Here is a 23,353-nt window from a genome sequence, read left to right on the forward strand (position 1 = left end):
AAAAACCACAAAAGATCTCAGGCTCCTCCTGCTCCCTCTTCTGCTGCAGTCTCGGCCTCTTCCTCCCCCTCTGGATTGACAGTGGCACCTGCCACCCCGCAAACAGAGGATGTGGCAGCAACACCACCATCTCCTCCACCGTCACAAAGTATCTCCACACTGACACATGTAAGCGTTCAGCTGTCCATCCCCCAAACACTGGAGAGAAAGAGGAAGTACCCCCCTACCCACCCGCAATCCCTGGTCCTGAATGCCAGCATTTCAAAATTCCTGGCCTTTGAAATGCTGTCAATCCATCTGATAGAGACGGAGACCTTTAAAAACCTTATGGTGGTGGCTGTCCCACAGTACGTGGTTCCCAGCCACCACTACTTTTCCAGGCGAGCCATCCCTGTCCTGCACAACCAAGTGGCAGACAAAATCAGGTTTGTACTGCGCAATGCCATCTGTGGCAAGGTCCACATAACCATCGATATGTGGACCAGTAAGCATGGGCAGGGACATTATATCTCCCTAACTGCACACTGGGTAAATGCAGTGGTGGCTGGGCCTGAGGCGGATAGCAGTTTGGGGCATGTCCTTCCCCCACCGAGGATTGCAGGACATTTCTCGTTGCCTCCTACTCCACTTCCTCCTCCTCATCCAGTCAGTGTAACACCTGCACCACCAACTTCAGCACAGCCAGGGGGAAACGACAGCAGGCTTTTTTGAAACTCATCTGTTTTGGGGAAAAAAACAACACCGTGCAGGAGCTGTGGATGAGCATGGAACAACAGACCAATGAGTGGTTAGGGTTAGGGTGGTGTGCGATAACGGGCATAATCTCATAGCAGCTCTGGGCCTAGCCGGTTTGACGCACATCCCTTGCCTGGCACATGTGCTAAATTTGGTGGTGCAGAGGTTCCTGAAAAATGACCCCGATATGTCAGAGCTGCTGCAGAAAGTGCGGGCCGTCTCCGCGCGCTTTCGGCGTTCTGACCCTGCTGCTCGCCAATCTGCGCTGCAGCGTAACTTCGGCTTTCCCGCTCACTGCCTTGCACATGCTGGAGAGACTATGTTAGCAGCAGCAGGCGATAGTGGTGTTTGAGCTGCAGCATGCACGGGTGAGTCACTCTGCGGAACAGCACCACTTCACCAACGAGTGGGCCTCCATGCGGGACTTGCGTGTCGTGTTGCGCTCTTTCGAGTACTCCACTAACATGGCCAGTGCCGATGACGCCATCTTCAGCGTTACTATCCAACTTCTATGTCTCCTTGAAAAATCACTTTAGGCGATGATGGAAGAGGATGTGGCACAGGAGGAAAAGGAATCATTTTCACGGTTATCAGGCCAGTCATTCACAAGTGGCTCGGGGGGTGGGTTCCTGCACCAACAGAGGCCAGGTACACAACTGTCCAGCCAGGACAGAGTTCTGGAGGATGATCAGGAGGAAGAACCGTGTTCACAGCAGGATGGCACCCAAAGCAGCTCATGGGCATCACTGGAGCGTGGCTGGGGGGGATACAGAGGACAAAGATGATACACCTCCCACAGAGGGTCTCCAAATTGGGCACATGGCAAGAGCTTGTCCTTTACACCTTGGAGCTGCTGGCCTGCCCTGCGGCCAGTATATTGTCCGAACATGTGTTTAGCACGGCAGGGGGGATGATCACAGACAACCACAGCCAACGTGGACAAGCTCACGTTCATTAAAATGAACCAGGCATGGATCCCACAGGACTTGTCCGTACCTTGTGCTGAATAGACAAGCATATCGGCAGCACTCAGCCATTGTTAGACTCCAGCGCACCTTCTCTTTGTATTCTCTTTATTAGTTCCCAATGTTTTGGGGTCTTCCCAAATTTATAAAAAAAATAAAGGGATAAAAATACAAAAAAAGTGTTGGCTACGTCCTTCTCCACCGCTGCTTCCACCTACACTGCCACGTCCACCGTCTCCTCAACCTCCTATTCCACTTTGACCTCCGCCTCCCAGTTCAAGATTATTATTATTATTTTTTCTATTCTATGTTTTTTAAGTAATTTCCCTATCCACATTTGGTTGCAGGGCAACTGTCCTGCTCTTACCCCCATTTTGCTTTCTTTGCAGCCCTCTAGACCTTACTGCGACTAATTTAAAGCTATTTTAGTGCACCAAAGTTCGGGTCCCCATTGACTTCAATGGGGTTCGGGTTCGAGTCAAGTTCGGGTCCCTAAACCCTAATCACAAGCAATTCCCACCACTGATATATCACTTAGCTTCAGTATCTAGATAGGTTTACCATTAAACCGCAGGAATGTACATATGAGGTTAATTATCACAGATCACCCGGTCAGATAAATCAGTGATATAGTCATCATGCCACCAATATCACTGTCTCCGCACAGGAGGGTTAGTCTGTAGGAGCAATAAAGGTCATAGCGCTAGGAGAAAGTATAATATGAGCCAAGAAGACAATGTCTGTCAGTGAAAATGGTGGTGCTGTCATGGAGAAAATAGAAGAGTTTATTTTATCTGTAAATACTGTTTGGATGAAGATGAAATATTAATATGTCCACATACGTTATAAAACTATTACATGGAGCGTTGTTACTTCTCCCCGTGTCACTCCGCAGTGTGGGTGGAGGTATGAATACAGTGATAAGAAGCAAGGTTCATGGGGACAATTCATCTTTACTGCTCTGGAAGTAAGCAAGGCTCTTATTCACTTCCTTATACCCATAGTACGTATCCTACATGGATCTTAGTCTCCGTTAGAAAATATAATTTGGTTGTCTGGAAGATCCGGGCTAAAAAAGCACTGTTACTAGTTGTTTAAGGTCCATGAATAACTCAGCATGTTAAATATGTGAAAATGGTTTCTCTCCTGTGTGAATTCTCTCATGTCTAACAAGATGTGATTTATGTGTAAAGCATTTCCCACATATGGAACATGAATATGGCTTTTCTCCTGTGTGACTTCTCTTATGTATAACAAGATCTGATTTATGTGTAAAGCTTTTCTCACATTCAGAACATGAATATGGCTTCTCTCCTGTGTGAAATCTCACATGTGTAAGAAGATTAGATTTTTGTGTAAAACATTTCCCACATTCTGAACATGAATATAGCTTCTCTCCTGTATGAATTCTCTCATGTGTAACGAGATCTGATTTCTGTGCAAAACATTTCCCACATTCTAAACATGAATATGGTTTCTCTCCTGTGTGAAATCTCTGATGTTTAGCAAGATCTGATTTATGTGTAAAACATTTCCCACATTCTGAACAGGAATATGGTTTCTCTCCTGTGTGAATTCTCTCATGTCTAACAAGATGTGATCTGTGTGTAAAACATTTCCCACATTCTGAACATGAAAATGGCTTCTCTCCTGCATGACTTTTCTCATGTGAAATAAGATTTGATTTCTGTGTAAAACATTTCCCACATTCTGAACATGAATATAGCTTTTCCCCTGTGTGACTTCGCTTATGTATAGAAAGATTTGATTTCCATGTAAAACATTTCCCACATTCTGAGCATGAATATGGTTTCTCTCCTGTGTGACTTCTCTTGTGGGTAACAAGATCTGATTTTCGTGTAAACCATTTCCCACATTCTGAACATGAATATGGCTTCTCTCCTGTATGAATTCTCACATGCGCAACAAGAATTGATTTTCGTTTAAAACACTTCCCACAATGTGAACATGAAAATGGCTTCTCCCCTATGTGATTTCCCTCATGTATAACAAGAGTTGATTCCTCTGTAAAGCACTTTCCACATTCTGAACAGGAGTATGGCTTCTCCCCTGTGTTAATTCTTTTGTGTGTAGAAAGACTTGAGCTTTTAGTGAACTGTTTACCACACTGAAACCTTTCACCTCCTTTCTGACCTATATTTGTGGCAACAATCTTTGATTGGTCAGGAGAAGGTTCCTCATGATTAGGAGGATTATATGACAGATCTGTACTGTGAATTCCTGGATGTACATTAAAGGTAATATGGCTTTCTGCTGAAAAGTGCTGCATGCTGTCTTCATCTTCCACTTTATAATCTAGAGCTAACATGAAGTTTCCCTCAGAGTTTTTGCAGGGGTTTTCTGTTGAGATAAAAATTTAAATTTGTGAGTTTCTTTCTAAACTACAGAGTAGACAAACATATAACATTCATAGTAGACTGGAAGGAAAGGTATAAGGCTAGTTTTACACTAGTGTTTGTCAGATCCGTCAGGGAACAGCTTGCTGGAACTCTCTGTATCCGACGTTGCTGGAAGCTGCATGGATGCCATTCTACCTCATTTTCTATAATGGGGGCCAGTGAAGATCTGGCCTTAACCTGGCAAATATGCCAAGAATCGGACGGAAAAATACAGCTACGGAGAGGGCAGGAACAGCCTGCCGGATCTGACAAATGCTAGTGTGGAACTAGCCTAAGCCATTCATTTTGAATCCATTCCTGTCCTTGACTAAAAAAAACTGCACATGTGATTCCATCCTTATAAAGCTTTTTATAACATCCTGACAAAATCAATTAGTAGAAAAGCCTGAACATGTCTGGTAACTACTAGCCCTGCACTCTGCCAAGACATTGTGCTCTTCCACACCAACTGTGAATTGGTGTGTTTAATACGAATTTCCTTAAAAGTATCCAGGGCCGTCTTTAATATTGATTGGACCCTGGGCAAAAATTTACTTGGGCCCCCTGGATCCCGCCTTCCCACACCTTAGCAGGCAATCACGCCCTCCACCACAACACACACACAAAAAATCCACACATCGGGTAGAGTACAGTGAATGACTGTAAATACTTCCAGTTCTGAAGACTCCAGCGGCTCAGGATCAGTGCTCTGGGCAGCTGGGCTTAGGCTGGAAGTGGGCACCGCTCTGCAGGAAGTAGACCGGGGCTCGGCTCACCCTAGTGTTACAGTGCACCCCAGCACCCCACAGTATGCAGTATAGCACCCCATAGTATACAGTACCACACAGTATGCAGTATAGCACACTATAGTATACAGCACCCCACAGTATGCAGTATAGAACCCTATAGTATACAGCAACCCACAGTATGCAGTATAGCACTCTATAGTATACAGCACCACACAGTATGCAGTATAGCACCCTATAGTATACAGCAACCCACAGTATGCAGTATAGCACCCTATAGTATACAGCACCACACAGTATGCAGTATAGCACCCCACACTATACAGTACCCCACAGTATATAGTAGAGCAGTATAGCAGCCCACAGTATACAGCACCCCACAGTATACAACACCTCACAGTATACAGTAGAGCAGTATAGCACCTCACCGTATATAGCACCCCAAACTATACACGATACAGCACCCCACACTATACAGTACAGCAGTATAGCACTCCACAGTATACCGCCAACCCCCACAGTATACAGGCCCCCCACACAGTATACAGGCCCCCACACAGTATACAGGCCCCCAGTGTCTGTCTTCCAGCAACAGTCTCAGTGTGCTATTACAGCATCTAATTGCATCCGCTGCTTTATTTTACTGGAAACTAAATACACTACGTATGTGTAAGATGCCAGCAGCAGCAGGGGAGGAGGTACATTGAGCTTGTCGATAACGTTATAGGCGAACAAAGACGGCGCAGCTCCTAAATCCACAATGGAAGTATCAGTGTTCGAAGGCACACAGACAGCCTATTTTCGATACAATTGATCACTGGATAAACAACGGGACTTTCTCTCCAGTCGGACTTCTTGTCTCCTAAATATTAGCAAGACAACCCAACATAGTGAAGTACCGCAGGGGTTCTTATGATCACACTTTTTTTTTATTATACTTACAAAGTTTGAAATAAATGAATGCATATAAAATCAAACGGTGCATCTTTTTCTCCACTGTTTGATTTTATATGCATTCATTTGTTTTAAATCAGCTGCTTGAAGTGAAGGCGTACGCCGTGCCAGCACAGCCTTTTCTTCATTGATTACCTGATCACCCTCGACATCGCAGCGGTGAGCAATGTAATTAAACCTAATCCGTCCCATTCACTACTATGGGACGGCTCGTTCCTGTTCAAGTGTTTACTGCAGAACCGTCCCATAGAAGTGAAGATGGGTCATCAATAAAAATTACTTGGAAAACCCATTTAACTTGTATAGTCTTGAGGAAAAACGAAAAGGGGCGACATGATCAAAACCTTTACATCCTAGCAGCAAGAAGAAGTTGGCGATCCAACAAAGTCTGGCTGGGCTCTCCTACTCCAACACGGCTCAGCCAACCAGGCTGATTTTAAATGTCCGCCCCTGCTGGCGTCCACATGCAGCCAAAAACTGGTAGTCACGTCCAGTGCACCCAGCAACCTGAAGGAAAGACTTCCGTAATACCACTTCTAGGGGGAACATCCAGACATGATCTCCAAACAGCCTAGGGGAAAAAGAAGGACCAGATATCCGGCGCTAAAATGGCCTGGAGTCAACTGCACAGTAAACTGAAAACTTCACCGAAACTTCATGAGGGGATGGCATCCAGCGCCTGCCAGACATTCTGCCCAGGGCTGAGGAGGATACGAGGTGGAGCTACCAGTCTTATACCCACAGGTAACATAAACTGCATTAGCTAACATAAACAGCATTGAGGTCCTGCAGGGCCAAGGAAGCTCTACACCTCTACACTTCCCACACTCTCCAGCAGGACAAGAAATAGGAGCGGAGGGGATGGGAGTGTTCCCCCCTTTAAAGCTCTCCATAGGTGTGCCTCTTTGCTGTTTTGAGCTGCAGCCTGTCTCTCAGGGTGCTGTCATGGGCATAAAGGAAATTTTTTTAAAACTTATGCAACACAGTAGATGTACCACAAAACGTTGGCATTAAAAAATACAGCTCATCCCACATAAAGAAATCCCTCATAGGCTATGTCAGTAGAAAAATAAAAATGTTATAGCTTTTGATATGCAGAGATGAAAAAAACAACAAAAATCCACCGTTTTGTCATTTTCGTTTTCCTTCCCATATTCCAATAGCCATAACTTTTTAAGATTTTTGCAGGATAAGTCGTCTTTTTTAATGGCACATTTAATTTATCATGTCTTGTAATCGAAAATGGGAAAAAATTCTTAGTGCGATATTACGGATTTCACTGTACACTAAAAATGTGATGACTTCATTATTCGGCGGCTCAAAAGGATTACAGCGATACCAAACATATCGTTTTTATTTGAAAGAAATCACCATTTTCTGACCGCCATAACGATTTAATACATCCATCTACAGAGCTGTATGAAGGCTTGTTTTTTGGAGGTCAAACTGCAGTTTTTATTGGTACAATTTTTGGGGACATTTAACTTTTTGATCACTGTTATTCAATCATTTTGGGGGGATAAGGTGACCAAAAAATTACAAATTGCGTGTTTGTTTTTTATGTTACGAAATTCATCGAACAGGAAAAATATTTTATTGTTTATTTATTTTAATATGTAAAATTGGGAAAATGACTTTAATGATTTAAACTTTTACTATTTTTATGTTTTTTTCCTTTATTTTTACATAATACATTTTGGTCCCTGGGATCTGTTGATCCCTTGTCCCGTACACCATAATAGAGATCTATTATGGTGAATGGGATTATGACGCGCTGCCTGCTGAGCCATGCCTCGTGCACAGCTAAGCAGACAGGTTACCATGACAGGCCTGGGCAACTTTGGCAGGCTTGAGGCTGCCATAGTAGCCGATTGGAGTCCTACAATTTCACTGCAGGTGCTCCAATCAAAAGGCAGAGGGAGCCTCACAGAAGCTGCGATCGCTTTTGAACGCGGTATCTGAGGGGTTAAATTACCAGGTTCTGCGTCATCCCCGATCCTGGACATAGCGGCCAGGTGCCCCTCCATACATTCCCTCAGCCACTATGACATACAGATACGTCACGGTGGCTAAAGGGGTTGTCTAGATTTTTTATTTCAACCCAGTCTGTTGTACCTGTTGAAAAAACTCATATTCACCCGCTCCCCACTGCTCCGTTACGGCTCCCTTCAGTGGTCTTCTGTTCCACTTTCTGTAAATTTTTAAACGTTTAGGGTCACATGCGCCACTGCAGTCAGTGACTGGCCTTAGCTGTGATGTGCCCCCAAGCAGCATGTGACCCAGCAGTGATGTATTGCTCGGGGACACCTCCCCACTGAGGCCAGTCATTGGCTGCAGAGGCACATATGACCCAGTCTATCCAGAAGTTTACAAGACGGATACCTGAACAGCGATAAAGGGAGCAAGGGAGCTTGAATTGAGAGGCCTCGGGCAGGGCCTAATAGGAGTACCAAGATGGCAGCCATGGTGGGCCACTGTCAGGCTCTCAGCTGCCATAGGAAACATTAGCAATCTGCGAACAAGTCAAGGGGGACTGATGTCCTTGACAGCTACCCAGTCAATCTACCACAGCATCTAAGGTGTTAAACGGCTGGGATAAGAGTTATTGCTCCTCTCAATCACTGCAGTAGGAGCCCAGCTCCTGATACAAATGGTGCGGGCACAGCTTCTGTGCCATCCAATGAACGTAACTGTATGTCCATTTGTGGAACGGTTTATAAACCTCGGAATTCCCTTTCTGCATTCATGATTCCATACCTGTGGTGACATCTCCTGGAATGTCCTCCTCCACCTCACTCTTAAACGGGGGATCGCCCATCATCCGCTCTTCTTCATCCTCCACTTTAATATCAGTCAGATCTTCCCCCTGATTTGTCATCTGTAACAATTCAGTACAATACAGCAGACAGGTGGGAAATCTAACAGATCCACAGAAGAGACCCCCACAATCTATGACCCCTCTATGACTGCAGGACCCCCCTATATAGATGTGTACAGGGCTCAGCTCCATCTACCTGAGGGTTCTCTGGGACCTTCTCCTCTGGACAGTCCTGGGAATACAGAGGACGGGGACATCTCTCTGGTGGATTTCTCCTCCTGGATCCATCTGTGGAGACACAAGCACACAGTGACTGAATACATGGTCTCCTGTAAATCCGTCCATAGATCAGACTCTTCTCTCAGCTTCTTTAGGTTTAGTTATCAATGTTCTGCTCCTCACCACCAGTGCTAAAGTCCCAGAGTCGTGTAGACCATGATCTGAGGTGGTATATAATAGATTACACATATCATCTCATATGTATCTTGATCTATGATTAGGTAGATATACACTATATGGAGTAAAGTATTGGTCCGGATGTCTTAACCTTTGGATTCATGTGTTTCATTTAGTGCTATAACCCCAGATAATTAACATCCATACTCTAGTCATGCAGTCTACCATTACCACAGGTGTATAACATCCATCCTCTAGTCATGGAGTCTGCCATTACCACAGGTGTATAACATCCATCCTCTAGTCATGGAGTCTGCCATTACCACAGGTGTATAACATCCAGCCTCTAGCCATGCAGTCTAAAATTACCACAGTATATAATATCTATCTATCCTCTAGCCATGCGGTCTACCATTACCACAGTGTATAACATCCATCCTCTAGCCATGCAGTCTACCATTACCACAGAGTATAACATCCAGCCTCTAGTCATGCAATCTGCCATTACCACAGTGTATAACATCCATCCTCTAGCCATGCAGTCTACCATTACCACAGAGTATAACATCCAGCCTCTAGTCATGCAGTCTACCATTACCACAGTGTTTAACATCCTGTGGGAGGAGCTGTGTTTCTTCCTCTGTGCTGCGCTCTGGGAGAGGATCGAGAGCATGACATCGTGTGCCGGGGGATACGCTGGCCTTTCCCCAGGGGGGTGGCGTGTTCTCCCGGTATGGATCCTTGAGCCCCCGGCTGCCGCCGTTTATCTACACGTCATATCGGAACCCTGCGTGCAGCAGGAAGACCCCCTGAAACTGGAGACTTACCTCCTGATGCTCAAGCACCAAGAGACAGCGGCGATGTGACACCGGAAGCCAGTGAAAAGCCTCAGAGAACCCCGCAGCGTGCGGCTGCAAAGCCGCAGGGAGCAGATGACAGCCCCGCTCAAATCGCGGGCAGGAGTGGATCGGCAACCATGAGCAGCAGAGATCCACTACAGGAATCCCTGTGTGACTCCAGCAATGCACCGGGCAGGGTCAGGAGAGGTCCTGGGAGGGAAACAAGCCTAGGATCCTCTCTGGACTCCTCTTCAGAGCAGATAACTCTGCACCCGGGGAAGCTGGATGGAAAAGAAAGGCCCGCTGCTGAGCAGGCAGCGGGTGAACAGAGAGCAGAGCCGGCAGGTCGGGTTGCTGAACAAGCAGCCGGAGCAGCCTGCGAAGTCTCTGGACCAAGAAAAGCTGCAGGGATGGAGCCTGAAACCCCAAAGGGTGAGGTATGTGAAGCTAGTAGTATTTCTGTGCCTCAGCCCAGAAGGGGTGCTTCAGGTGTAACTAGTAGTGACTTAGCTCCTGGTGTTGTTGCTGGTATTTCTGGCTCTTCTCCTGGTATCTCCTCTGGTGTACCAGCTGGAGAGGCCAGGAGACTGTTTAATTGGGGTGTCATGGGCCCCACTAAAACCCCCTCATTATACTCATCAAGGGTGGCGTATTTTTAAACCAGTATGAGGAGGTAAAGAAGGAATTAAAACGACTTAAATTGGAGTATAAGAAAATGAAAGTTCAGGACAAGAGCGGTCCTCTCCTCCAGGCTAGAGAAGCTGGAGGAGGAGATTGAGACTTTGGAGGAAAAGAGGGTCTCTATAGGGAAAAATGGAGGGCCGTTTATTGAAAAATAAAAAAATGACTGTCGGTTTGAAAGCATGTCTGGCTCCAGTCCGTTAGGGCTGCGGTCTGGAAGCCAGAGGAAGGTGAAGGAGTTGGCGGTTGAATCAGAGGTGGACTCATTACCGGGTGGCCAAGGGGACCCCTCTGAACCAGTTATGTCATCCTCTGGGGATGAAGGAAGGTCTGGGGGGAGACTAATGGTGGAGATCAGGCAGCTGGAATCTTGCCTTTGCCAACAAGGCTCAGGGCCGGGCCCGGACTCAAGCGGATGCTAGCCATGAAGCTGGTTCTGTTGTTGAAGAAGGGCCTGCTGCTGGGACTGGGACAGTTGGTGAAGGGACGAGTGTCGGTGATACCAGCACTGGAAGAAGCAGACAAGGTACAGTTAAGAACTTAAGGCCTTCCAAGATTAAACGGCAAGAAAAACGGCGAAGAGATAGGGAGCAGGCGGCAGCTGGTCCCTTAGTTGATCCTCTAGCAGGCCTTTTAGCTAAGGATCCAGGTTGTAGTGACCCAGCGTACAGCGATGAGGAGGGAGGACCTGGGGTTCAGCCTGAGGAAGCCAACCCCTCTGCTAGATCCGCATCCTTGTACGGCGAAAGCATGGACGAGGATTACAGGATGTTGTTGAGGGATAGGAGGAACAAACGGAGCAGGAGGAAAAAGAAAGGAGAGGGTCGCAAGCCCTCTCTGGAGTGGGATTCATCTGTGCCACTCACCCTTGACCAGATGCCAGAGGAAAAATTAGTCGGGGCCCCTCCTGTGGATCTCTCCAATCAGTACCAGGTCCTTGACGAGGATCCCCCAACTCCAGTTGGGGAGGAGGAGGATGTGGTACCGGAGGGCGCAAAGGCCTGCTCGCAGGTTGCCGGGCCCTGCGCTCCTTCTTCTGGAGGGGGGCTAAGCCTGATTCCGTCGGCAAACAGAACGGTATGGATGTGAAGGAGTTAGCGGTTGAATCAGAGGTGGACTCATTACCAGATGGGCAATGGTGGAGATCAGGCAGCTGGAATCCCCGGTGGGCAAATTGGTGGTAAGAGAAAAGAAAAAGAAGATCATAAAAGAAGAAGTATTACGTTTTGTGCCTTTTGAACCCATTGCTGAGCCCAGCCCGGTTCCTGTAGTGGAATCAGGCCAAACAGCACGGGAGAATGAATCTGAGATGGTGGCAGAAGGTGTCCCCCTTTCCTGCAGTGGAAAGGAGAACACAGGAGAAGATAGGGTCAAACCCCTGACAGTGTTGCGGACAAGGCTCAGGAAAAGACAGTTGAAAGGGCCAAAGCAAAATCTGGAAGGTTTATAAAGAAACCAGTAAAGAATTTAAAGAATCTTCAGGGACTGTGCGGGCTGCAGAGAGGTTGAGGGGTGTGGGGGGTAAGAAGTCCTCCGCAGTTCCTGAAATGGGGGGCCCTTCAAACCCTGCCCCCGATGACGCCAGTACTTCTTTAGGGAACCCAACCAGTCTGAGGGGAGTGAAGAGCGATAAGATTGTAAGCAAGGTAAAAGATGTTGCGAGTGGTAACTTAGGAGGAGACGCAAATGAGAGTATGAATGAGGACATTGTTACAAATAAGGATGTAAATAGTGAAATGAATGGTGAGGCAAATGAGAATATAAATGGTGAGAGTATGAATGAGGAATTGGTAGCTGCTTATGCAGCAGATACGGAAGTCGAGGAGGAAGAGGCTGAGGAAGAGGCAGACGGGAGGAGGCAGGTTGCAAGGGAAGCAGGGGATTGTGTAAGTCCAAATAGGAGATCATATGCTAGTGTGGCTGCAGGTGACTCTTTGCCCAGGGAATCAGGTAATGGTAACTTGCAACGGCGCCTCTTGGAGGCTTTGAGGAAGGGGAAAGAGACTTCCATACAGGTGGAGGGTGAACCGGTTAACCTGTCTTTTTGGACAGAGAGACATGGTCTGAGAACCTTCCGAGAGGAAAGAGGGGGAGAGACCATTTGGTCTCTCCCTACATCCGGGGGGAGCCATAGGAATGTGGTCCGTTTCTCTTGGAGAAGTGAGGAAGCAACACCTTCCATGTAAGACGTTGTGGAGCATCTACTGGGGATGGGCTTTGTGGTAAATGACATCTTTGCCCTAATCCATCCCTATGGCACCAAGAGTTTCGATGTTAGTTTAGTTAGACCAGAGAGGCTTAAGCTCTTCTGGTCTAAATATGAACTGGCAAAGAACACCCCGGCCTGGCAGGGATTTTCTGTCCAGGCTATAACCCGCCAGACGATGGTCAAGAAAGTGACGGTCTTAACCTGTAACGAATCACTTTCTAGTGTGGACATTATGACATGGCTCAGTCGTTATGACGAAGTTTGACAATTCCCCGCCAAATTTTGGATGATCATGGCATCTGGTCAGGTGCCCTGACCTTCAGCGTAAAGCTGAGGGCACAGGGCAACTCAGTTGCTCATATCCCCTCCTCTGCTTTCTTGGGTAGGGATAGAAAACCATAATTCTATCAGGGACAGCCAAAGGTCTGCTATAGGTGTGGTAGTCCCAACCACTTTAGCGCACAATGCGACGTTCGCAAGTGTGCAAAGTGTGGGGACATTGGCCATCTTGCCACATCCTTTAGGCTGATTCGGTGTAACCTGTGCGGGGACCCGGGTCATCCCTTCAGTCGTTGTCCGCTTGCCTTTACCAACAAGGCTCAGGGCCGGGCCCAGACTCAAGCGGATGCTAGCCATGAAGCTGGTTCTGTTGTTGAAGAAGGGCCTGCTGCCGGGACTGGGACAGTTGGTGAAGGGACGAGTGCCAGTGATACCAACACTGGAAGAAGCAGACAAGGTACAGTTAAGAACTTAAGGTTTTCCAAGATTAAACAGCAAGAAAAACGCCGTAGAGATAGGGAGCAGGCGGCAGCTGGTCCCTTAGTTGATCCTCTGGCAGGCCTTTTAGCTAAGGATCCAGGTTGTAGTGACCCAGCGTACAGCGATGAGGAGGGAGGACCTGGGGTTCAGCCTGAGGAAGCCAACCTCTCCGTTACATCCGCATCCTCGTATGGCGAAAGCTTGGATGAGGATTACAGGATGTGGTTGAGGGATAGGAGGAACAAACGGAGCATGAGGAAAAAGAAAGGAGAGGGTCGCAAGCCCTCTCTGGAGTGGGATTCATCTGTCCCACTCACCCTTGACCAGATGCCAGAGGAAGAATTAGTTGGGGCCCCTCCTGTGGATCTCTCCAACCAGTATCCAACCTTGACAAGGATCCCCCAACTCCAGTTGGGGAGGAGGAGGATGTGGTACCAGAGGGCACAAAGGCCTCCTCGCAGGTTGCCGGGCCCTGCCCTCCTTCTTCTGGAGCCCCCCTAAGCCTGATTCCATGGGCAAACAGAACGGTATGGATGTATCAGTGTGTCTGAAAAGGCAAAAGGAAAATAAAGGATCAGGAGATAATGATGAGGGTGGTGGAGGGGGGAAAAGAAAGCTATCCAACTCGATCATGTATGATGGCGGAACTCACCCTGTTGACGCTAGCAAGTATTAATGATGCTATCAAAAAAATGAAAAAAGATGGTGGCTCTCTCACTGTTCCACTTTTGGAAAGGTGCACTACCCCACAGCACTCCCAAATGCTGGTACGTAGAAAATGGAGTAAAAACTTTGGTAGGGGGTCACTCAATATCAGGCATACACATGGTTGATTAGTATCCACAATAAAATTTAGAGCAATTAGGCATAAAACATGAAATTATCACATACAGATTGTAACATATCATAAAAAGCTAAAAATACAATAAAAAAAATATACCGCACATGTCAAAACAATGTCCCAATGCCCGTAACGCAATATGAGAGGTGAAAATGACCCGGGAGATAGATCAATCCAATTTATATCAAGTTGGTATCAGTTCAGTAGAACTAGACCTCAAAGTCATAGATTCATATGCACTTGCATGGGATATAAATAACACAAAGTGAATGCTGTTGTGTTAATTGATTGGTTTTACGTTACCACGTCTTCATCTGTTGCCGCCAGTTGCTTTGTATGGCGTAGTATATATCTTCGCAATCGTCCGGTCAGAATCTACCTGACTCTAGCCATGCAGTCTACCATTACCACAGTGTATAACATCCATCCTCTAGTCATACAGTCTACCATTACCACAGTGTATAACATCCATCCTCTAGCCATGCAGTCTACCATTACCACAGTGTATAACATCCATCCTCTAGTCATACAGTCTACCATTACCACAGTGTATAACATCCATCCTCTAACCATGCAGTCTACCATTACCACAGTGTATAACATCCATCCTCTAGTCATACAGTCTACCATTACCACAGTGTATAACATCCATCCTCTAGTCATACAGTCTACCATTACCACAGTGTATAACATCCATCCTCTAGTCATACAGTCTACCATTACCACAGTGTATAACATCCATCCTCTAACCATGCAGTCTACCATTACCACAGTGTATAACATCCATCCTCTAGTCATACAGTCTACCATTACCACAGTGTATAACATCCATCCTCTAGCCATGCAGTCTACCATTACCACAGTGTATAACATCCATCCTCTAGTCATACAGTCTACCATTACCACAGTGTATAACATCCATCCTCTAGTCATACAGTCTACCATTACCACAATGTATAACATCCATCCTCTAGTCATACAGTCTACCATTACCACAGTGTATAACAGCCAGCCTCTAGTCATACAGTCTACCATTACCACAGTGTATAACATCCAGCCTCTAGCCATGCAGTCTACCATTACCACAGTGTATAACATCCATCCTCTAGCCAAGCAGTCTACCATTACCACAGTGTATAACATCCAGCCTCTAGTCATACAGTCTACCATTACCACAATGTATAACATCCATCCTCTAGTCATACAGTCTACCATTACCACAGTGTATAACATCCAGCCTCTAGCCATACAGTCTACCATTACCACAGTGTATAACATCCAACCCTTGACCATGCAATCTGCCTATACAGACATTTATTAAATTCTAAGGAGCACCCTGAATTCCAGTGTGGTCCTGTAACAGGAACCACAGCTCACACAAGTCACTTTCTGAAATGTCTTCCCTCCTAAACATTCCACCTTCACCTGTGATCGGTATTATTTGGAAGGAACCACAGCAACCCAGCCTTAAAGTGGAGACTATGTGAAGTTACACAGTAGGGTCGCCAATTGCGAAGGTGCATAGTACATAATAGTCGCCAACCCGCTGCTGACTCCATAACTGCAGAGTCCAAACATCTGACATCAGAAAAAAAAAAAAAAAAAAAAGAGCCAGGAGCGTCATGACATGGGCTGGTGCTCCTCCATTACATGTCACTGCACACACGTGTATACACTGCACATGACGGCTCTTACCTTGTGATATAAGAGGCTGGTGCTCCTCCATTACATGTCACTGCACACACGTGTATACACTGCACATGACGGCTCTTACCTTGTTATATAAGAGGCTGGTGCTCCTCCATTACATGTCACTGCACACACGTGTATACACTGCACATGACGGCTCTTACCCTGTGATATAAGAGGCTGGTGCTCCTCCATTACATGTCACTGCACACACGTGTATACACTGCACATGACGGCTCTTACCTTGTTATATAAGAGGCTGCTGCTCCTCCATTACATGTGACTGCACACACGTGTATACACTGCACATGACGGCTCTTACCTTGTGATATAAGAGGCTGGTGCTCCTCCATTACATGTCACTGCACACACGTGTATACACTGCACATGACGGCTCTTACCTTGTGATATAAGAGGCTGGTGCTCCTCCATTACATGTCACTGCACACACTGCACATGACGGCTCTTACCTTGGGATATAAGAGGCTGGTGCTCCTCCATTACATGTCACTGCACACACGTGTATACACTGCACATGATGGCTCTTACCCTGTGATATAAGAGGCTGGTGCTCCTCCATTACATGTCACTGCACACACGTGTATACACTGCACATGACGGCTCTTACCTTGTGATATAAGAGGCTGGTACTCCTCCATTACATGTCACTGCACACACGTGTATACACTGCACATGACGGCTCTTACCTTGTGATATAAGAGGCTGGTGCTCCTCCATTACATGTCAATGCACACACGTGTATACACTGCACATGACGGCTCTTACCTTGTGATATAAGAGGCTGGTGCTCCTCCATTACATGTCACAGCACACACGTGTATACACTGCACATGACGGCTCTTACCTTGTGATATAAGAGGCTGGTGCTCCTCCATTACATGTCACTGCACACACGTGTATACACTGCACATGACGGCTCTTACCCTGTGATATAAGAGGCTGGTGCTCCTCTATTACATGTCACTGCACACACGTGTATACACTGCACATGACGGGTCTTACCCTGTGATATAAGAGGCTGGTGATCCTCCATTACATGTCACTGCACACACGTGTATACACTGCACATGACGGCTCTTACCTTGTGATATAAGAGGCTGGTGCTCCTCCATTACATGTCACTGCACACACGTGTATACACTGCCCATGACGGCTCTTACCTTGTGATATAAGAGGCTGGAGCTCCTCCATTACATGTCACTGCATACACGTGTATACACTGCACATGACGGCTCTTACCTTGTGATATAAGAGGCTGGAGCTCCTCCAATACATGTCACTGCACACACGTGTATACACTGCACATGACGGCTCTTACCCTGTGATATAAGAGGCTGGTGCTCCTCCATTACATGTCACTGCACACACGTGTATACACTGCACATGACGGCTCTTACCTTGTGATATAAGAGGCTGGTGCTCCTCCATTACATGTCACTGCACACACGTGTATACACTGCACATGACGGCTCTTACCTTGTGATATAAGAGGCTGGTGCTCCTCCATTACATGTCAATGCACACACGTGTATACACTGCACATGACGGCTCTTACCTTGTGATATAAGAGGCTGGTGCTCCTCCATTACATGTCACTGCAGACACGTGTATACACTGCACATGACGGCTCTTACCTTGTGATATAAGAGGCTGGTGCTCCTCCATTACATATCACTGCACACACGTGTATACACTGCACATGACGGCTCTTACCTTGTGATATAAGAGGCTGGTGCTCCTCCATTACATGTCACTGCACACACGTGTATACACTGCACATGACGGCTCTTACCCTGTGATATAAGAGGCTGGTGCTCCTCTATTACATGTCACTGCACACACGTGTATACACTGCACATGACGGGTCTTACCCTGTGATATAAGAGGCTGGTGATCCTCCATTACATGTCACTGCACACACGTGTATACACTGCACATGACGGCTCTTACCTTGTGATATAAGAGGCTGGTGCTCCTCCATTACATGTCACTGCACACACGTGTATACACTGCCCATGACGGCTCTTACCTTGTGATATAAGAGGCTGGAGCTCCTCCATTACATGTCACTGCATACACGTGTATACACTGCACATGACGGCTCTTACCTTGTGATATAAGAGGCTGGAGCTCCTCCAATACATGTCACTGCACACACGTGTATACACTGCACATGACGGCTCTTACCCTGTGATATAAGAGGCTGGTGCTCCTCCATTACATGTCACTGCACACACGTGTATACACTGCACATGACGGCTCTTACCTTGTGATATAAGAGGCTGGTACTCCTCCATTACATGTCACTGCACACACGTGTATACACTGCACATGACGGCTCTTACCTTGTGATATAAGAGGCTGGTGCTCCTCCATTACATGTCAATGCACACACGTGTATACACTGCACATGACGGCTCTTACCTTGTGATATAAGAGGCTGGTGCTCCTCCATTACATGTCACTGCAGACACGTGTATACACTGCACATGACGGCTCTTACCTTGTGATATAAGAGGCTGGTGCTCCTCCATTACATATCACTGCACACACGTGTATACACTGCACATGACGGCTCTTACCTTGTGATATAAGAGGCTGGTGCTCCTCCATTACATGTCACTGCACACACGTGTATACACTGCACATGACGGCTCTTACCCTGTGATATAAGAGGCTGGTGCTCCTCTATTACATGTCACTGCACACACGTGTATACACTGCACATGACGGGTCTTACCCTGTGATATAAGAGGCTGGTGATCCTCCATTACATGTCACTGCACACACGTGTATACACTGCACATGACGGCTCTTACCTTGTGATATAAGAGGCTGGTGCTCCTCCATTACATGTCACTGCACACACGTGTATACACTGCCCATGACGGCTCTTACCTTGTGATATAAGAGGCTGGAGCTCCTCCATTACATGTCACTGCATACACGTGTATACACTGCACATGACGGCTCTTACCTTGTGATATAAGAGGCTGGAGCTCCTCCAATACATGTCACTGCACACACGTGTATACACTGCACATGACGGCTCTTACCCTGTGATATAAGAGGCTGGTGCTCCTCCATTACATGTCACTGCACACACGTGTATACACTGCACATGACGGCTCTTACCTTGTGATATAAGAGGCTGGTACTCCTCCATTACATGTCACTGCACACACGTGTATACACTGCACATGACGGCTCTTACCTTGTGATATAAGAGGCTGGTGCTCCTCCATTACATGTCAATGCACACACGTGTATACACTGCACATGACGGCTCTTACCTTGTGATATAAGAGGCTGGTGCTCCTCCATTACATGTCACTGCAGACACGTGTATACACTGCACATGACGGCTCTTACCTTGTGATATAAGAGGCTGGTGCTCCTCCATTACATGTCACTGCACACACGTGTATACACTGCACATGACGGCTCTTACCCTGTGATATAAGAGGCTGGTGCTCCTCTATTACATGTCACTGCACACACGTGTATACACTGCACATGACGGCTCTTACCCTGTGATATAAGAGGCTGGTGATCCTCCATTACATGTCACTGCACACACGTGTATACACTGCCCATGACGGCTCTTACCTTGTGATATAAGAGGCTGGAGCTCCTCCATTACATGTCACTGCATACACGTGTATACACTGCACATGACGGGTCTTACCTTGTGATATAAGAGGCTGGTGCTCCTCCATTACATGTCACTGCACACACGTGTATACACTGCACATGACGGCTCTTACCCTGTGATATAAGAGGCTGGTGCTCCTCCATCATGGCCTCCTTGTACAGATCCTTGTGTCCTTCTATATACTCCCACTCCTCCATGGAGAAATAGACAGTGACGTCCTGACACCTTAGAGGAACCTGACAACACAATGACACCGTCATCACCCAGACCCCTCCAGTGCTGTTACTGGAGAATTTCCCAGCATTCCCAGCAGTGTCACCTCTCCAGTCAGCAGCTCCATCATCTTGTGGGTGAGTTCTAGGATCTTCTGCTCATGTATCAGGGAGTGAGGGGGAGGCTCTGTGATGGGGTGAGGGGTCCTGCTCCGCCCTCCTGACTCCTGGAGATGGATGATGGGAGTCACACAGTCCCCCGATGTCTTCTTCACTATTGTGTACTCCTGTGGATGGAGAGAGACACTTAGGGAATAAACCCTTCAGGGGCCATGTGCTCTCCTCCGGCCCTCTCCTCCTGGTACAACGTGCCTACTTACCTTCTCATGGCTCCTACAACATGACTATTGGTCACTGGTCACATGACACATCACTCACCATATTGGGGCTGATCTTCAGGTTCTCCATCACTTGGAAGGTCTGGAGGCCGTTCTCCAGGACCCTGGACTCTTCCTATCACTTCCTATGATGGATTCTCCTTCCCGATGTCTGACTTGTTACAGAATACAATAAAGAGGAGAGAAATCTAGAAAAGTTTACCTCTCCGCTCAGCAGGGAGATGATCTCCAAGGTGAGGTCTAATATTCTTCTGCTGATCTCCTTCCTGTCCATCCTTGGTGGTCATTCAGGAGAAGAGGAGAGAACTGGAGGAGCTGGAGGCTTCTAGTACTGCAGGCGCCTTTATGAGAAGAGGAGAGGAAATCATCCAGGGGACAAGACCAGATGTCACCTCCAGAACCGCACTTCCTGAGCCTGGAGGGGCCCCGCTTCTCAGAGCTCCAACCACATGGATTCCAGGGGCCCCAATATGGAGATTTCTGGTGGACCCACAGGAGCGAATGATGACAACCCCCACTATTCCCACTACTCACCAATAGATCCCCACACGCAATTTCCGATCCTCACAAGACCTCCTTCTCTCCTATTCTCTTATCACCTCTTCCCACAATCTCCTCCAAGATTTCTCCCGTGCATCCCCCATACTCTGGAACTCGCTACCCCAACACATCAGACTCTCACCTACAGTGGAATCCTTCCAAAGAAACCTGAAAACCACCTCTTCAGACTAGCCTACAACCAGTGACCCTGCTGCCTCTATACCGCCATGACCAGCTTCACCCGCACCTACTGTGTCCTTCCCCCATACCATGTAGATTGTAAGCCCTCTCTCCTTCTGTACCAGTCTGTAACTTGTCTGGTTTATAATTAGTGCAATTCCCTGAATTATGTATGTGCACCGCTTATCATATGTACAGCGCTATGGAATTAATGGCGCTTTAATAATAAACAATAATAACCCCCACTCTCGGCGAAAGCCGCCGGACTAAAAAGTCCTGCATGTCCGACTTTTTAGTCCGGCGGCTTTCGCCGGAGCACCCCCCCCCCCCCCCGTCCCCATTATAGTCAATGGGGACGGAGCGGCGGTCCGGCGGCACAGCGAAATAGCGGAAGGACGGATCCGACATGGTGAACAGCATGTCGGATCCGTCCTGCCGCAAGTGTGAAAGGGCCCTTAGCTGAGGAGCGGAGAAGGATTCCTTGTGTGTAATGGAGGAGAATCTCCAGAGGTGACATGTCTGAGCTCTCCACCACACTGTCTCCTCACAGCTCATCTTACCTGCAGGCTGGAGGAATGGCTGATACCAGAGAGAACAAGAGCCCTGACTACCGACCAGGACCTGCCCAGTATCTGCTGCACTGCCAGAGCTGAAGGACCTGGGGTGACCTCACTGTCATGTGACCAAGGGGCGGGGCTCAGCAGTAGAGAACAGAAGAGGTCGTGAAGGACCTGTGATGATGGCATTGTCATGTGACCAGTAAAGAGGGCGGAGCTCACCAGTGCAGAGGAGAAAAGGGGGGAAGGACCTGTGATGACATCACTGTCATGTGATCAGTGCAGTGGAGAGGAGAACAGGTGGTGGAGAATCTGTGATGAGGTCATAGTTATGTGATCAGTGCATGAGGGGGTGGGCAGGGCCGGACTGGCCTACCGGGAAAATTCCCGTTAGGCACGTGTGTGCAGTGATATGTGATGGAGGAGCACCAGCCTCTTATATCACAAGGTAAGAGCCGTCATGTGCAGTGTATACACGTGTGTGCAGTGACATGTAATGGAGGAGCACCAGCCTCTTATATCACAAGGTAAGAGCCGTCATGTGCAGTGTATACACGTGTGTGCAGTGACATGTAATGGAGGAGCACCAGCCTCTTATATCACAAGGTAAGAGCCGTCATGTGCAGTGTATACACGTGTGTGCAGTGACATGTAATGGAGGAGCTCCAGCCTCTTATATCTCAAGGTAAGAGCCGTCATGTGCAGTGTATACACGTGTGTGCAGTGACATGTAATGGAGGAGCACCAGCCTCTTATATCACAGGGTAAGAGCCGTCATGTGCAGTGTATACACGTGTGTGCAGTGACATGTATTGGAGGAGCTCCAGCCTCTTATATCACAAGGTAAGAGCCGTCATGTGCTGTGTATACACGTGTGTGCAGTGACATGTAATGGAGGAGAACCAGCCTCTTATATCACAAGGTAAGACCCGTCATGTGCAGTGTATACATGTGTGTGCAGTGACATGTAATGGAGGAGCACCAGCCTCTTATATCACAGGGTAAGAGCCATCATGTGCAGTGTATACACGTGTGTGCAGTGACATGTAATGGAGGAGCACCAGCCTCTTATATCACAAGGTAAGAGCAGTCATGTGCAGTGTATACACGTGTGTGCAGTGACATGTAATGGAGGAGCACCAGCCTCTTATATCACAGGGTAAGAGCCGTCAGGTGCACAGTATACACGTGTGTGCAGTGACATGTAATGGAGGAGCACCAGCCTCTTATATCACAGGGTAAGAGCCGTCATGTGCAGTGTATACACGTGTGTGCAGTGACATGTAATGGAGGAGCACCAGCCTCTTATATCACAAGGTAAGAGCCGTCATGTGCAGTGTATACATGTGTGTGCAGTGACATGTAATGGAGGAGCACCAGCCTCTTATATCACAAGGTAAGAGCCGTCATGTGCAGTGTATACACGTGTGTGCAGTGACATGTAATGGAGGAGCACCAGCCTCTTATATCACAAGGTAAGAGCCGTCATGTGCAGTGTATACACGTGTGTGCAGTGACATGTAATGGAGGAGCACCAGCCTCTTATATCACAAGGTAAGAGCCGTCATGTGCAGTGTATACACGTGTGTGCAGTGACATGTAATGGAGGAGCACCAGCCTCTTATATCACAAGGTAAGAGCCGTCATGTGCAGTGTATACACGTGTGTGCAGTGACATGTAATGGAGGAGCACCAGCCTCTTATATCACAAGGTAAGAGCCGTCATGTGCAGTGTATACATGTGTGTGCAGTGACATGT

General features: G+C 47.4%; 1 protein-coding gene across 1 annotated transcript in view; it reads right to left on the reverse strand.

Moving 5' to 3' along the window:
- LOC120992057 (zinc finger protein 260-like) overlaps window positions 1-8,613 on the reverse strand; it is a 43,547-nt gene extending 34,934 nt beyond the window's left edge. Inside the window, exons 1-2 of the mRNA XM_040420820.1 lie at window positions 8,557-8,613; window positions 2,837-4,061 (exon numbers count right to left, since the gene is read on the reverse strand). Coding sequence (XP_040276754.1) covers window positions 2,837-4,029 — 1,193 coding nt within the window. The 5' untranslated portion in view covers window positions 4,030-4,061; window positions 8,557-8,613. The remainder of the gene's footprint in view (window positions 1-2,836; window positions 4,062-8,556) is intronic.
- Between the last annotated feature and the right edge of the window lie 14,740 nt (window positions 8,614-23,353).

The sequence above is a fragment of the Bufo bufo genome, chromosome 2 (assembly GCF_905171765.1).
Source record: "Bufo bufo chromosome 2, aBufBuf1.1, whole genome shotgun sequence".
Classification (NCBI taxonomy): Eukaryota; Metazoa; Chordata; class Amphibia; order Anura; family Bufonidae; genus Bufo; species Bufo bufo.